Source organism: Conger conger, chromosome 4 (assembly GCF_963514075.1).
Source record: "Conger conger chromosome 4, fConCon1.1, whole genome shotgun sequence".
NCBI classification, from domain to species: Eukaryota; Metazoa; Chordata; class Actinopteri; order Anguilliformes; family Congridae; genus Conger; species Conger conger.
The window spans coordinates 15,029,064-15,043,331 of NC_083763.1; the positions used below are offsets into that span (position 1 = coordinate 15,029,064).

Below are 14,268 nucleotides of genomic sequence, written 5' to 3' on the forward strand. Positions count from 1 at the left end.
GGGACATGAGCTCGTAAAGGGTTGTTTGGAGGAAAGGTTAAGAGTTTTCTAGAGAAATCCACAAATCCACCCTCAGCCCGCTGTACCCAATGAGCTGTCAGAAGTTTGAGGGGGGGTTATAGATGGTGCGGGCGGCTGATTGGAAAGCGCACACTGCTGAATCAGCAGCTCATTTACATACTGCAATATCCCCTCCCCTTCACCCCTATATCACGCCTTAATGAAAGGAGGGAAAATACCGCAACTGCTAAGAGAACAGTTTGTGTTTGTGTGTGTGTGTAGGGGTGTGTGTGAGTGTTTGTATGTGTGTGTGTGTGTGTGTGCCTGCTGTGTGTGTGTGTGTGTGTGCTGTGGTTTGTGTGTGTGCCTGCTGTGTGCCTTCTGTGTGTGTGTGTTTCATTGAGTGTGTGTATGTGTGTAGGGGTGTGTGTGTGTATGTGTATGTGTTTGAGTCTGTAGGGGTGTGTGTGTGGGTGTGTGTGTGTATGTGTGTGAGTGTAGGGGTGTGTGTGGTGGTGAGTGTGTGTCTGTTTGTGTGTGTGTGTGTAGGGGTGTGTGTGGGTGAGTGTTTGTGTGTGTAAGTGCGTTTAGGGATGTGTGTGTGTGTGTGTATGTGTGGTGTGTGTGTGTGTGTGTAGGGGTGTGTGTGGTGGTGAGTGTGTGTCTGTGTGTGAGTGTGTGTAGGGATTTGTGTGTATGTGTGGTGTGTGTGTGTAGGGGTGTGTGTGGGTGAGTGTTTGTGTATGTGTGGTGTGTGTGTGTGTGTGTGTGTGTGTAGGGATGTGTGTGTATGTGTGGTGTTTGTGTGTGTGTAGGGGTGTGAGTGTGTGTGAGTGTAACGCCGTAGAATACCGTGGTAGGCTGGGTGGGGCAGCGCTGCACATGAACACACCATCACGGCTGCTCACTCTGTTCCGCGGGCGGGAGAACAGGGGCGTAAATCTACAGCGCCTCATCTCCCAGACACAGGCATTCCGTCAACCCCGCGCACGACGGCAGACTTTATAATTACTGGAGCCCCCAACCGCCCCCCCCCCCTCCCAACCAGCAGAAAAATGTGTCTGTGTAGTGTGCGCTCTCTCTGTCTCCCTCCAGATGAAGAACTGACCGGCGTTACAAGCAGAAAGTAATTTTAATTTTGTTATTTTCTTGATGAATCACCGCTCGGCCACGCTCTCTTGTTCACCCGGCCCTGCTCTCCAGGCTCTGAGTGATTGGTTTGCAGGGCTGGTGGGGGGGGTGATTGGGGGGGGGGGGGTGGGGGTTATTACAGAGCGGTATAACAGCCGTGGGGGTTTTGAGGGGAGGGTCTAGCACACAGGAGAGCATGTGATGTATGGCGACGTGCTTTGGTGTGGCTGCAGATGCTCTGTCCTAACAGTAGGGGGCAGCGTTCTCTACACGCTGCGCCATTACAGTGCAGCTTCGCTCCTGGAGGGCTGATGTGTGTGTGTGTGTGTGTGTGTGTGTGTATGTATGCATATCTGTTTGTGTGTGTGTGTGTGTTTGTGTGCATGTGTGTGTGCGTGTTTATATATGTGTGTGTGTATGTGCGTGTGTGTGTATGTATGCATGTCTGTTTGTGTGTGTGTGTTTGTGTGCATGTGTGTGTGCATGTTTATATATGTGTGTGTGTATGTGCGTGTGTGTATGTGTGCATGTCTGTTTGTGTGTGTGTGTGTGTGTTTGTGTGCATGTGTGTGTGCGTGTTTATATATATGTGTGTGTATGTGCGTGTGTGTATGTGTGCATGTCTATCTGTGTTTGTGCATGTGTATATCTGTATGTGTCTGTGCGGGGGAGATTATTCCCCCACTGTGCGTGTGTGAATGAATGTGTGTGCGTGTGCCAAGCAATTCTTCTTGTCTAAATTTACATAATAGCTCTCCTCCAGTGTCGGTGCACGCTTTTATCTCTTACAGAAATTGAATATGCTGTACTATATATTGTAAATATTATGATTTTTTTTGTATCTCAAAGTGGCAATAATTTGTGCATTTTCTCATACATTTGGAAATGCTTTAGCACCTTTTCTGATCTTGCTTCCATTACATTGCAGCGTTTTCCATTACCTGAGGGGTTGTGTCTGGAAGAATATTAAACTGTTTTCACCGAGAACATCACACTCAGTCTGCAGCCGTACCTCATTGGCTTTATTGAACTTTTCAGACCAGAATAAACGATCAGCCTGGTGATATAATTGAGAGCGGGCTAGTTTTGAATTCTGAAACGGGTCGACCTGCCTTACGCACCCCAGATATTTTCCGTCCCTCTGTCTATAAGCGCAGGGTTTTCTGTATGCTGGCTGGGATTGTCTACAAATGTCTGGATACAGCAGCAATGATTATTTCTAATGTCTGAAGACGGCAGCTGTGATCGTTTTGAAATGTTTGATGACCGCAGCGGTGATCGTTTATAATGTCTGGATACAGCAGCGGTAATCATTTCGAATGTCTGAGCACAGCAGCGGTGATCATTCCTAATGTCTCAATACAACAGCGGTGATCGTTGCAAATGTCTGAATACAGCAACAGAGATCATTTCTAATGTCTGAATACAGTGTCAGTGATCGTCTCTAACGTCTGAATACTGTGACAGCGATCGTTTCAAATGTCTGAATACAGTGATGGTGGCTCGGAGTTAAGGTGGAAGTGACCCCTGACCCTGTTTTTCATCGCTTTGCGTGGCTAACAAGTCGATTTAAATACGGGTCAGCAAACGGAGGTCAACTCTTTTTTACTTAATTCAGTGACTTTTGTGTGCTTTTGTGTCCCCTGGGTGTTTTAATTACAGCTCAAAGAGAGGTATTGAGAAAGGCTGATTTCATTAAAGAAAACAATGGAAATGCATTACGATAATCCAGCCACATTCGATGAAATCATGTGAAAAACAAAGCGCTGGCGATTGGAGATCCTTATTGACATCGACACAGAAGCACTGAACAGGCACAGTTTTCACCTGGACAGTTTCAAGGGCTCAAGCGTCCACAGATGGGAGAGAGAGAGAGGGGGAGACGGGGAGAGTGAGAGAGTAAGAGAGGAAGACGGGAGAGAGAGAGAAGAGAGAGAGGGAGAGGGAGACGGAGAGAGGGAGAGAGACAGAGGGAGACGGAGAGAGGGAGAGAGACAGAGCGAGAGAGAGAGAGAGGGAGGGAGAGACAGAGAGAGCGAGAGAGAGGGAGAGAGAGGGAGGGAGAGACAGAGAGAGAGAGAGAGAGAGAGAGAGAGAGAGCCACAGGCTCTGAGAGCAAGCGAACTCCCCAATCATAATGGAGTTCTAAATTACCCTGACAAGGGAATACAATATTTATTCAGAATTCTCATATTCTGAGAACAGCTGCATTTATCACATAAGCGTCAGACTGGGTCCTGGTTTATTCCCCTCTGCCCCCCCCCCCCCCCCCTTCCCGCCCACCACCCCCCAGGACAGAGCCGAAAAATAAATATTTTTATTTCCATTAATCACAGAACACATTAACGATCTCTGCACAGCAACCCCTGCGCCTCTTAAATATTTTAAATATTGGGAACCGAGGCCAGCTTTTAATTACAAAGCTCCCACCAGCTATTGCAAGTGTGTGTGTGTGTGTGATTGGGTGGGTGTGGATGGGGGGGGGGGGGGGGGTCTGTGTGGGTGTGTGTGTGGGTGTGTATATTATTTGTGTGTATGCGTGTCTCAGTGTGTGTGTGGGTGCGCACACGTGTGTGTGTGTGTATGTGCATGTGTGTTTGTGTGTGTGCATGTGTACGTTCATGCGAGTGTATGGGTGTGTCTCTGTGTGTGTATGTGTGTATATGTGTGTAGGCAGACCGGCTCACACTCTTACCTGTGTGTGTCTCTGTGTGTGTATATGTGTGTATATGTGTGTGTATATGTGTGTGTGTGTGTGTGTGTATGTGTGTGTGTGTGTGTATATGTGTGTGTGTATGTGTGTGTATATGTGTGTGTATGTGTGTGTGTACGTGTATGTGTGTATATGTGTGTGTGTGTGTGTGTGTATATGTGTGTATATGTGTGTGTATGTGTGTATGTGTGCATGTGTGTTTGTGTGCGTGTATGTGTGTGTCTCTGTGTGTGTATATGTGTGTATATGTGTGAAGGCAGACCGGCTCACACTCTTACCTGTGTGTCCCCCTGCAGTCCATTGACCCGGGCCAGCAGTTCACCTGGGAGCATTCCAACCTGGAGGTGAACAAGCCCAAGAACCGCTACGCCAACGTCATCGCCTACGACCACTCCCGCGTCATCCTCCTGTCCGTTGAAGGTGAGGTCCAGTCCACCAGGTGGAGCTACTGAGCAGAGTGACAGACTGGCAGGAATTTAGCTCCACTTACTCAGGTGTTGTTGTGTTAAGGAAACCTAAGGCACATAACTTCACTCAGTCCTTAAATTTGACTTAAAAATAAAAGCATCTGTACAAATACAGTTTGACAAGTTTATTTTGGTTATTGCTCTACTCCCCAAACTGTTTTTGAAGCAAAGAAAACGAACCCCTTGAATTGAATTGTGTGCAACACTTTACTTGAACCCCTCACTATAAGGCTGACATAACACTGTTGTTCACATGACATAACAGCTGTCACAAGATGGCATAACCGATGTTATGACAGATGGTCCTGTCATAAAATCTACCAATAAAAGTATGGCAGTTTTAAGTAATTTGACGTATCCTGATATCTTCTGTTATGCCATCTTGTGACAGCTGTTATGTGTATTCCAGTGTTATGTCAGCCTCATGGAGAGTGGTTCAAGTAAAGCAAATTCTGTGTCAGAGATACAGAATTTGCAGGAATTGTCCTGGTTCCTAAAGAGTTTGTTTGACCCAGATCTGTAGACATACAGTCAGAGATTTTGTTTCTCTAACCCAGTTATTAGTGCAGTGTAAAGAAGTTTAAACAGTACTGTGTTGTGTTCCGTCCTATGCAATGATAGTGTGAGTAACCATAGAGTAAGATAGGGTAGGTAGATTCTCTTTCCAGATCTTTCCGTGATACTTTGTTAAGGAATGCACTTCCATCACAAACAGTATTTTTCCCCAATATTAACACTTTTACAATATTTATTCTTCGATTTATCGTTTCATCAGTTCTTTGTTGCGTTTAATTTGAACCCATCACGCAGGAAAGGAAAATTACAAGGACCGTCAGTGAAAGAAACCCGCCGCGTTTCCATACATAAATTTATCAACTCCGCAATTTTCATTTTACAGGGCAGTGATTCCGCCGCCGGGCAGAGTGGCAGAACGATTCCCGCGAAACAGCCGTCCTCCTTCGCTGCGCTATGACTAAAGGCGAAAGCGCGCGATTGCTTTCCGCTACACGGAATTCATTTTAATTTCATTTTATCTCGCTTTCCCTCCCCTCCCGACTCTTAATTTCCACTTCTCTGTGGCGTCTAGACCGCTGATAAACACGGGCGAAAGTGTTTTGGTTTCTCCCCTTAACTCGGTTAAGGAAAGCGGTAGTTTAAGCGCAGTCGCGCACCGGCGGCAAGTGCATTTCGTTCGGTTGCCGTGGTAAACAGCACTTGTTGTTGAGTGTCTCGTGTTTACTGGGTCCGCCCACGCGTAGTTTGTCTTCGGTGCGATTGTAGCGAGAACATCTCCGTCAAGGTTTTCTCTGAATTCTCACGCCCAGCTGCGGTCGTATTGTTGTGGTGTTGGTAGGATCACTTGCATTGTTGTATGGATTTATAACTGCGTGGCGTTTCTTGGTTGCCATATATATTCTGCATTAGCATAGCATAGATATTGTGCATACAGCGTCTATTGTCTCAGTGTGGTATGACTCAATCAATATCACATTTGCTGATTAATAATAACAACAATTCACTTTAGTAATTATGCACCCTCCCTCTCATAAATGAAGTGACTGTGGAGGTACATTTTTGTTCTTCAAGGACCAAATATACCAAATGTAAAGTGCAGTAATGTTCTCTTTGGGTACAAATGAGTACATTTTCAGAGCAAAAAAGGTAGAAATTTATTATATATTGCTGGTTAGGGGTACAATTGTATGCACCTGAAATTGGGTTCTGCCATAGCGAAAAGCAGAAGTTTTCTTTTCCTTCATTTCTGAGAGTGCTTCATGGTACTCATGAATGCATTACATATTTGAAAATTCTGCTCTTATTTGAAAATTCTGAATATATGAAAATTGTGCACTTACTCTCTCACCCGTCATACCGATGGTTTTGAGGTGACAGATTGAGCGAGTTTCCCAAAGACGGCAACAAACTACCTGTGTCACGCCCCAAACCTGGCACCCCCCTCACCCCCACCATCCCCACAGCCAGGCCAGTGTCTGGGCTACTTTAGGGGAGATTTAGTTGCCCCCCTCCCCACAGACAGGCCAGTGCCTGGGCTACTTTAGGGGAGATTTAGTTGCCCCCCTCCCCACAGACAGGCCAGTGCCTGGGCTACTTCAGGGGAGATTTAGCGGTTCCTCTCCCCACAGCCAGGCCAGTGCCTGGGCTACTTTAGGGGAGATTTAGCGGTTCCCCTCCCCACAGCCAGGCCGGTGCCTGGGCTACTTTAGGGGAGATTTAGCGGTTCCCCTTCCTACAGCCAGGCCAGTGCTTGGGCTACTTTAGGGGAGATTTAGCCACCCCCCTCTCTACAGACAGCCCGGTGTTGGGGCTACTTTTGTGGAGATTTAGCGACCCCCTTCCCCACAGCCAGGCCAGTGCCTGGGCTACTTTAGGGGAGATTTAGCGACCCCCCCTCCCCACAGACAGCCCGGTGCTGGGGCTACTTTAGGGGAGATTTAGCCACCCCCCTCCCCACAGCCAGGCCAGTGCCTGGGCTACTTTAGGGGAGATTTAGTGACCCCCCTCCCCTGGCTGACAGGCCCCGGTCCTGCAGGAGAGCGATGGCGGAGGGGAAGACCGCTCTCGGCCTCTCTGCGGCTGATTTACTTGCGGCCCTTGGTAATTCCATCTTGTAGCACACTCCACAGCGGCCCCTAAATCAGGCTCCTTCTCCCGCCAACTCCGCCTGGAGAAAACATGACGGGGAAAAGAAAAGGAGGGAGGGGAGGAGAGGGGCCTGGTTTTCTTCTTTTTCTGAAGAACGGTTTCTGTTATTACATTACAGTTATTGAGCTGACACTTACAGTTGATAGGACACAGAATTAAGCAGGAGCCAATCTTCCTTGGAGCAATGTAGGCTTAAGGGCCCAACAGCTGCACTAGGGCTTGAACCACCAGCCTTTCAGGTTCCAGGTTGTTCAGGTTCAAACACCTTAGCCACTAGGTTTCCCATCATCTGCAGCTGAAGCTGATTGGCTGAATTTCCACCAATAGCGATGGACAGAAATTGCCGTTAGGAACCTCCCGTAGTTAGGAAAACGTAGGCAGAAGATCCCCTTATGAAATAAATCGCATACAATGGCACATGTCAAAACAAAAACATGTGACGTGAAATAGCATATGCTACTTTTTCCTACTCTAATCATATAAGTGGGATTTATTTTATAGCTCGCATGTGTTCTCTTCTCATGTTGGTTGTTCACATGTGGTTTTTGAGCATGTGATTCGGTGAAACACACACCGCACACAGTGAAGCACCGCACAGTGAAACACCACGGACAGTGAAACACTGCTCAGTGAAACACCGCATCCTGAAACCCCTCACACAGTGAAACACCTCACAGTGCAACACCTCACAGTGCAACACCGCACAGTGAAACACCGCACAGTGAAACACCGCACAGTGAAACACCGCACACAGTGAAACACCGCGCAGACAGACGCATGGGAAACAGCGTGCACAGTGAAAGACGGACGCGCGTGGGTTATGTGCGCCCCGGGCAGCTTGAGGGGAGATAATTGTGTGTGTTTCCCCCAGCGCCTGGGGACAGCAGGTTTGGGCTCTGCGGATGGCGCTCGGGAGCTGAGGCACTGCTGCTGTAATTGTTGCTAGAAGGAGACATCATCAGCATCAGAGATTACACAGTCAAATAGAGAGCTTTCCTGCTGAAGCGCTCATCTTCAAGGGCCGGAGGGGGCTGCATTATTTACACCTCTGGGCTCCGGTTTATACCGCGATAGGGAGGGGGGGAGTATGGAAATGTGAAATCTCACACACAAATATGCATGTAGGCGAGCGCGCACACACACACATGCTTATACATGCAAACATGCGCACATATACACACATACTCACACACATACAAACATACTCACGCACTCAAGCACACATATACACACACATGCTCACACACTCACACGCACACTCACACACACACACAAACATACACACGCACTCAAGCACACACACACACACAAACATACACACGCACACACACACACACGCACACTCACACACACACAAACATACACGCACTCAAGCACACACACACACACACATGCAAGCACACACACACGATTCAGACCTCACAAAAGCTTCTCTGCACTGAAGCTGAAATCAGGCTCTGAATTGTTGAGCGTGTCGTGCTGCGCTCCAGAATGAATAACCCTGGCGATCGGTCTCCACGTTAGCTTTGTGTTCTCACCGCATGCTCACAAAGACAAGCTTTTAAACTCAGAGACAATATTTAAACAGATATTTCACAGCTGTGTTCATTTGCATAATTGCTTCCAGCAAATACCCATCTAAATACACAATGCATGCATGCGCATATCTTCACAATTACAATCATTTGCGGTTGGAGTGACAGCCCCTCTACGTGTCCTGCAGGTCTGATGAGGTGCTATCTTATGGAACGAGGATAGGTGCACTGCCATTTTCCAACAAGCACCTTCCCCAACAACAGATACAACTAGCAGAAAAGGAATCACACCCTCGTTGTTTCTCAAGAGTGTGATGTCATATTCTGTAGTGGAGAGTCAAGGGGTTACCCTTTGAGGAGTAGGTTTTGTGGAATGTTTTAGTCAGTGTTCTAGAACTCCATTGATCTCAGTTACCAGTAGTGATTGTGACATCAGCGTTAGAATGTGCAGTTAAGAATGTTCTAATTCCGTATTTGTGATGTCACACTGGAAAGGGTGAAACACGCTGAATTCATTTTTCAGTCATGTTTTGTTCCCCCCCACCTCTAAACTCCTGCAAAAACTTCAGACGACTGGAAGTTTTTTCTCTCTGGTCATGTGACCGAGTCGGAGGCGGCGCCATAACCAGCTCACATTTCTGACCTCTCTGTCCTCTCCAGGCATCACGGGCAGCGACTACATCAACGCCAACTACATCGACGGCTACCGCAAGCAGAACGCCTACATCGCCACGCAGGGCCCGCTGCCCGAGACGTTCGGGGACTTCTGGAGGATGGTGTGGGAGCAGAGGGCCGCCACCGTGGTGATGATGACCCGGCTGGAGGAGAAGTCACGGGTGAGGACGGCGCTCGGACTCGCCCAAAAATATGAAATAAGAACACAGTCCTGGGACCCGGAGCTCTTTCAGCTCATTTCCCTGTTTGTCAAGGAGGGGGGGCATTGTCATGTGAGGGAGAAACACAGATTGAGTAATTGGACCTGAGTCAGATATGCAGTATTTGTAAGCACTATAAGCCTTATAGATACTGGGATCTGTTTCCAAATACTGACATTACAAGCACTTCAGATACATTGGTCCCAAGTCTGTGTGATTAGTAATGTTGAGCATCCTCCTAAGACCAGACCATTAATTTTTGTCCCCTTTTGGGGACATGAGTCTGTGTCCTTAATGTAAATAACCATATATTCTACAATACTGAAGCCTGTGCTACAAGGGGCATTCAATAAAAATAAAATAAAAAGTGGTGAGTTCTCATCCAAGACGCTTGAATTCTGTAAAAAAATATAAATCTTTTTTTTTTTCTCTGCCAGATCTGTGTGCAGACTGGGTACTGTAGTCCTCTCGCTGGGCACTGTAGTCCTCTCACGGTTGTCCTTCACTGGCACAGAGTTTCTGCGCCGTACGTGCGGAGAACACTTGTGTTTGCCCCACTTTTAACCCAGACTTCGCGGCGGTACAAAGCGCGGCTTGGAGTCGAATTCGCCCGCCAGAAATAAAAGAGAAGGGCTTTAAGCTGACAGGGGCTGACACGCCTCGCAGACGCGCATTATTCCAGCTGAAAGGCCCTTACCGAGAGAGAGGGAACGAAAGCAGAAAAGGGGCAGAGAGAGAGAGGGAGGGAGGGAGGGAGAGAGAAAGAGAGACGAGCCGGAAAGCCGGCGAAATTTATCAGCCGAGCTCCACGCACTCAGAGTTAGTCGGTCGTCTCGGCTCGGATGACAGTGAAGGGAAGTGAACTCAGCCGTGGACCTTTGTGGCGGTATCCCCCCTCCCCCCCCCCCTCCCGCTCAGGTGCAGATACCACGCATTTGCTCAGCCCCCCCTCGTACCTCCCGTCTCTCTCTCCATTTATAGACCTCTCCGCGCAACGTAGCATTAGCAGCAGTGACGAGCGCATTAAGACCCTGTCACACGCCATCAAGGTGACCGGCCGGGACTGACACTGACTGACAGGACGGCGTTTAAACCCGCGTGCAGGGTTTTTATTGCGCCGATACCTGTCACGGGGACGGGGGGGTGGTGCTCCGCATGGAACGAGCCGGAATTCTCCGAGGTTCCTCCGGGGGAACCGGAACGAAAGAGTTCCCTCAGTTTGACTGACAGCTGTCGCTGAGGGGCGAGAGCGGTTTTTATAATCGAGGCGCTGATTGCTCTCTTGCGCTTTTTGCTTTACTCTTACCTCTTACCCCCCCTTACAGTCTGTTTGACGTTTGGAAGTGAGGGGGGAAGCGCTTTCTGTTCCCCCTGGAGATATTTCGTGAATGCGAGGCATTTGTTTTTTGCTGTGCTGGCTGGGAGACAGTACCCCCGAGTGGGCGGGAGGGGAACTGCATGTTGCAAGTTATGTCAGAGAGCGACCCCCCCCCCAGGTCTATACCATGCAGGCTTTTGTCTTTTTTGGCTCATTTCCTGGTCTTGTTGAAACACTCTGCTCACTAGCGCCACTGTGGTCAGCTCCAGTAATAGCGTTTCAGCCACCCTTTGAATATCAATGGTAGCAATGCAGTGAAAATACCAATATGGCAGCGCCTGTTAATTTGACTTCCGCGGTTTCAAAACACTTTTCACAAGCCCACGGATAGTCACAGGGTGATGTAACAGGCACTTGGTCCATATGTTTTCTACAGTCTATGGTGTATACTCATGTGTTTGTGTGTGTGTGTTCCTTTTGCAGATTAAGTGTGACCAGTACTGGCCCAGTCGTGGTACAGAGACGTACGGAATGACCCAGGTCACCCTGCTGGACACCATTGAGTTGGCCACCTTCTGCGTCCGCACCTTCTCCCTGCACAAGGTAGGTCAGAGGTCAGGCCCTGGGTCAGAGGTCAGGCCCCTAGAGCCTCTGGAACGACCTGGAAGATTTGACCCCCTGTGTATTATGTGCGGCCTGTAGCGTAGTGGTTAGGGTAAATGACTGGGACACACAAGGTCGGTGGTTCTAATCCCGGTGTAGCCGTAATAAGATCCGCACGGCTGTTGGGACCTTGAGCAAGGCCCTTAACCCTGCATTGCTCCAGGCGAGGATTGTCTCCTGCTTAGTCTAATCAACTGTACGTCACTCTGGATAAGAGCGTCTGCCAAATGCCAATAATGTAATGTAAATGTTAATAATAATTGTAAACAATTTTAGCAGTTTTACTTGCGACTACAGGGTTATAACATTTCAAATACAGTTTGAAACCGCTTGACTGTGTTGGACACAGTGGGTAATCCCCATATTGGGGAAACCAGTGGCTGTGGAGGAGGGAGCCCAGTGTGTAGTGTGGCGTGCTGTATTTTAATGCCATTACCTCACACCCAGGGGCCAGTTTTCTCCTTGGAGACCTCCAGGGGGAGACATTTTCCACTCCCACATTGCCATGGAGACCCCAGGCCCTGTGTGAGCCAGTTAGGAACGCGGAACGCGAATATAGCTAACAGCAACAACAACAACAAACTAAATGAAACGTGCAGGGGTTAGGCAAGGATAGGAACCTGTTTATGTTGGAATCTCTCTCTCTTTCGCTGTCTCTTTCACTCTCTTCTCTCCATTTTCTTCTCCCTTCCTTCCTGTCTCTCCTCTTTTTTTATCCATCGCGTTCTAAACGAGCGGGGGGTAAAAAGTCTTGCTTGCAGAATTGCCAGCTCTGCTTAGCGGTCGAGCAGAAATGATGTACGGAAAGGAGAAGAGAGGGAGGAGGAGAGAAGGAGAGGGGGATGTGGCCCTCTGTGTTGGGGCGCATTAGCACACGTGGCTGCGTTAAGTTCATATCCTGATGCTGGCACCTGTAAATCCGGGCCCATGAAACTTTCCTTACCTCAGTGATGACTGGCAGGCAGCTGCTCCCTCCAAAATCTATCTACCTGAGCTAGCTATTCCCTGGTGAAAAAACAGCTCAAGCTAGGTTTTGAAACAGTTGGTAGCTGATTGACCAGTTCAGCCCAGCTCCCACCTTGACTTTGTTTGACCAGCTCCAGCTATGTTTTGAAACAGCAGGCAACTGATTGGCCAACTGCCAGCTCAGACAAGCTACCAGCAAGATACCCAGCTAAACCGGCTTTATGGCCAGCTTGGCCATTCTGGTTGACCAGCTCATACCCAGCTGGTCAAGCTGGCATAGCTGGGATTTACAGCAGGGGTTTGCTAATCTGTCGCTAATGGTGCACTAGTTCTAAAAGCCGCTGCCTTCCAGGTTTCACTGACGGAAGGAAAAGTACCTTGGGTGTAAATTGGGGGGTTGGCATGAGAGAGCTACTCTTTGTTCTCGATCTCACTCTCATTCTCATATCTGTACTTTAATCTCTCATTCCCTCTGTCTTTCCCTATCATTCTTTCTTTCTGTCTTTTATCTCTATATCTGTTCTGTATCTGTTCTAGTTATACTTTTTTTCTCTTTCTCTTATTCTCATCTCATATCTCTGGTTTCATCTCTCTTTCCTTCTATCTTCCCCTGTCTCTCTTTTTTTCAGTCTCTTTTACCTCTCTCTCCCCTCTCTTTTTTCTCCATCCTTCTGAAATTCTAACTCAGAATGATTTATTGGCATGAAATACATTGCGATTGTACATATTGCCAAAGCGTACACATAGAAACAGGAACAGGAATCTGTCCCTGTTCTTCTCTCCCTCTCTGTGTCTCCCTATCTTCCTCCCTCTCTCCTTCTCCCTTTTCTCCCCTTTTCTCTCTCTTTCCCTCTCTCTCTCTTTCTATCTCTCTCTTATGTGATCAGGCTCCATTGTTCTTTTGTCTCCCATTGCACCAGGGCAGCCATTTCATATGATTCCATTGAGTTTACAGGTAGCCAAGAAGAAATGCTAATAATCTCTCTCTCACACACGCACGCACACACAGGCACACAAACCTCCAGGCAGGTACCGGAAGACAAAGAAAGCGCATTCCAAATTTATGCATATCCTACAGTGAAAAATGAATTCAAAACATAAAATTGAAAGAAAAAAAAGAAAACAGCCGCACTCTGGTTAAACTGAAAAGCAAATCTTACTGCAGAAGGCAGTTACGTGAGTGTCCAAAAAAAACCAACCTGAAACTAGGTCAGTTTTCTTTTAATTACGTAGTTTATTTATTCATTTATTCAGGAAACTGTCAGGAAAGCGGTAATGCCGCATTGAAATGCAAAATTCTCCTTTAAAGATCTTCCAGAAAGAAAGGAAAAGTAGAGGGCAGGACAATGTGATTTTTTATTTGTTTATTTATTTTCTGTTCAGAGAAATCTTTTCTCTGCAGCAACCTTCACACCGTCCACCCTCCCGCCTTCTCTCACACATACACACACACACACTCACACACACACACTCGCACACTTGCACACACAAGCGCTCATGCACACACACACACACACACACTCGCACCCTTGCCCACACAAGCGCTCATGCACACACACTCGCACACTTGCACACACAAGCACTCATGCACACACACACACTCGCACACTTGCACACACAAGCTCTCATGCACACACTTGCACACACAAGCGCTCATGCACACACACACACACACACACACACTCACACACTTGCACACACAAGCGCTCATGCACACACACACACACACACACACTCACACACTCGCACACTTGCACTCACAAGCGCTCATGCACACACACACACACACACACTCACACACTTGCACACACAAGTGCTCATGCACACACACACACTCCCCCATGATGTTACCGCAGTAACCACCCTGTTTGTGTTTTCATTGGGCAGCATGTAGCCTAGTGGCTACGGTTCATGTCTGGTACCCAGATGGTTGGTG

General features: G+C 48.0%; 1 protein-coding gene across 6 annotated transcripts in view; it reads left to right on the forward strand.

Annotated features, from left to right (window-relative positions):
- The window catches only part of LOC133126141 (receptor-type tyrosine-protein phosphatase S-like), a 203,848-nt gene that overhangs the window by 171,156 nt on the left and 18,424 nt on the right, over positions 1–14,268 (forward strand). For all 6 annotated transcript variants that reach the window (XM_061237992.1, XM_061237996.1, XM_061237993.1 and 3 more), the window contains 3 exons: positions 4,141–4,264; positions 9,171–9,346; positions 11,187–11,306. In XM_061237992.1, coding sequence (XP_061093976.1) covers positions 4,141–4,264; positions 9,171–9,346; positions 11,187–11,306 — 420 coding nt within the window. The remainder of the gene's footprint in view (positions 1–4,140; positions 4,265–9,170; positions 9,347–11,186; positions 11,307–14,268) is intronic.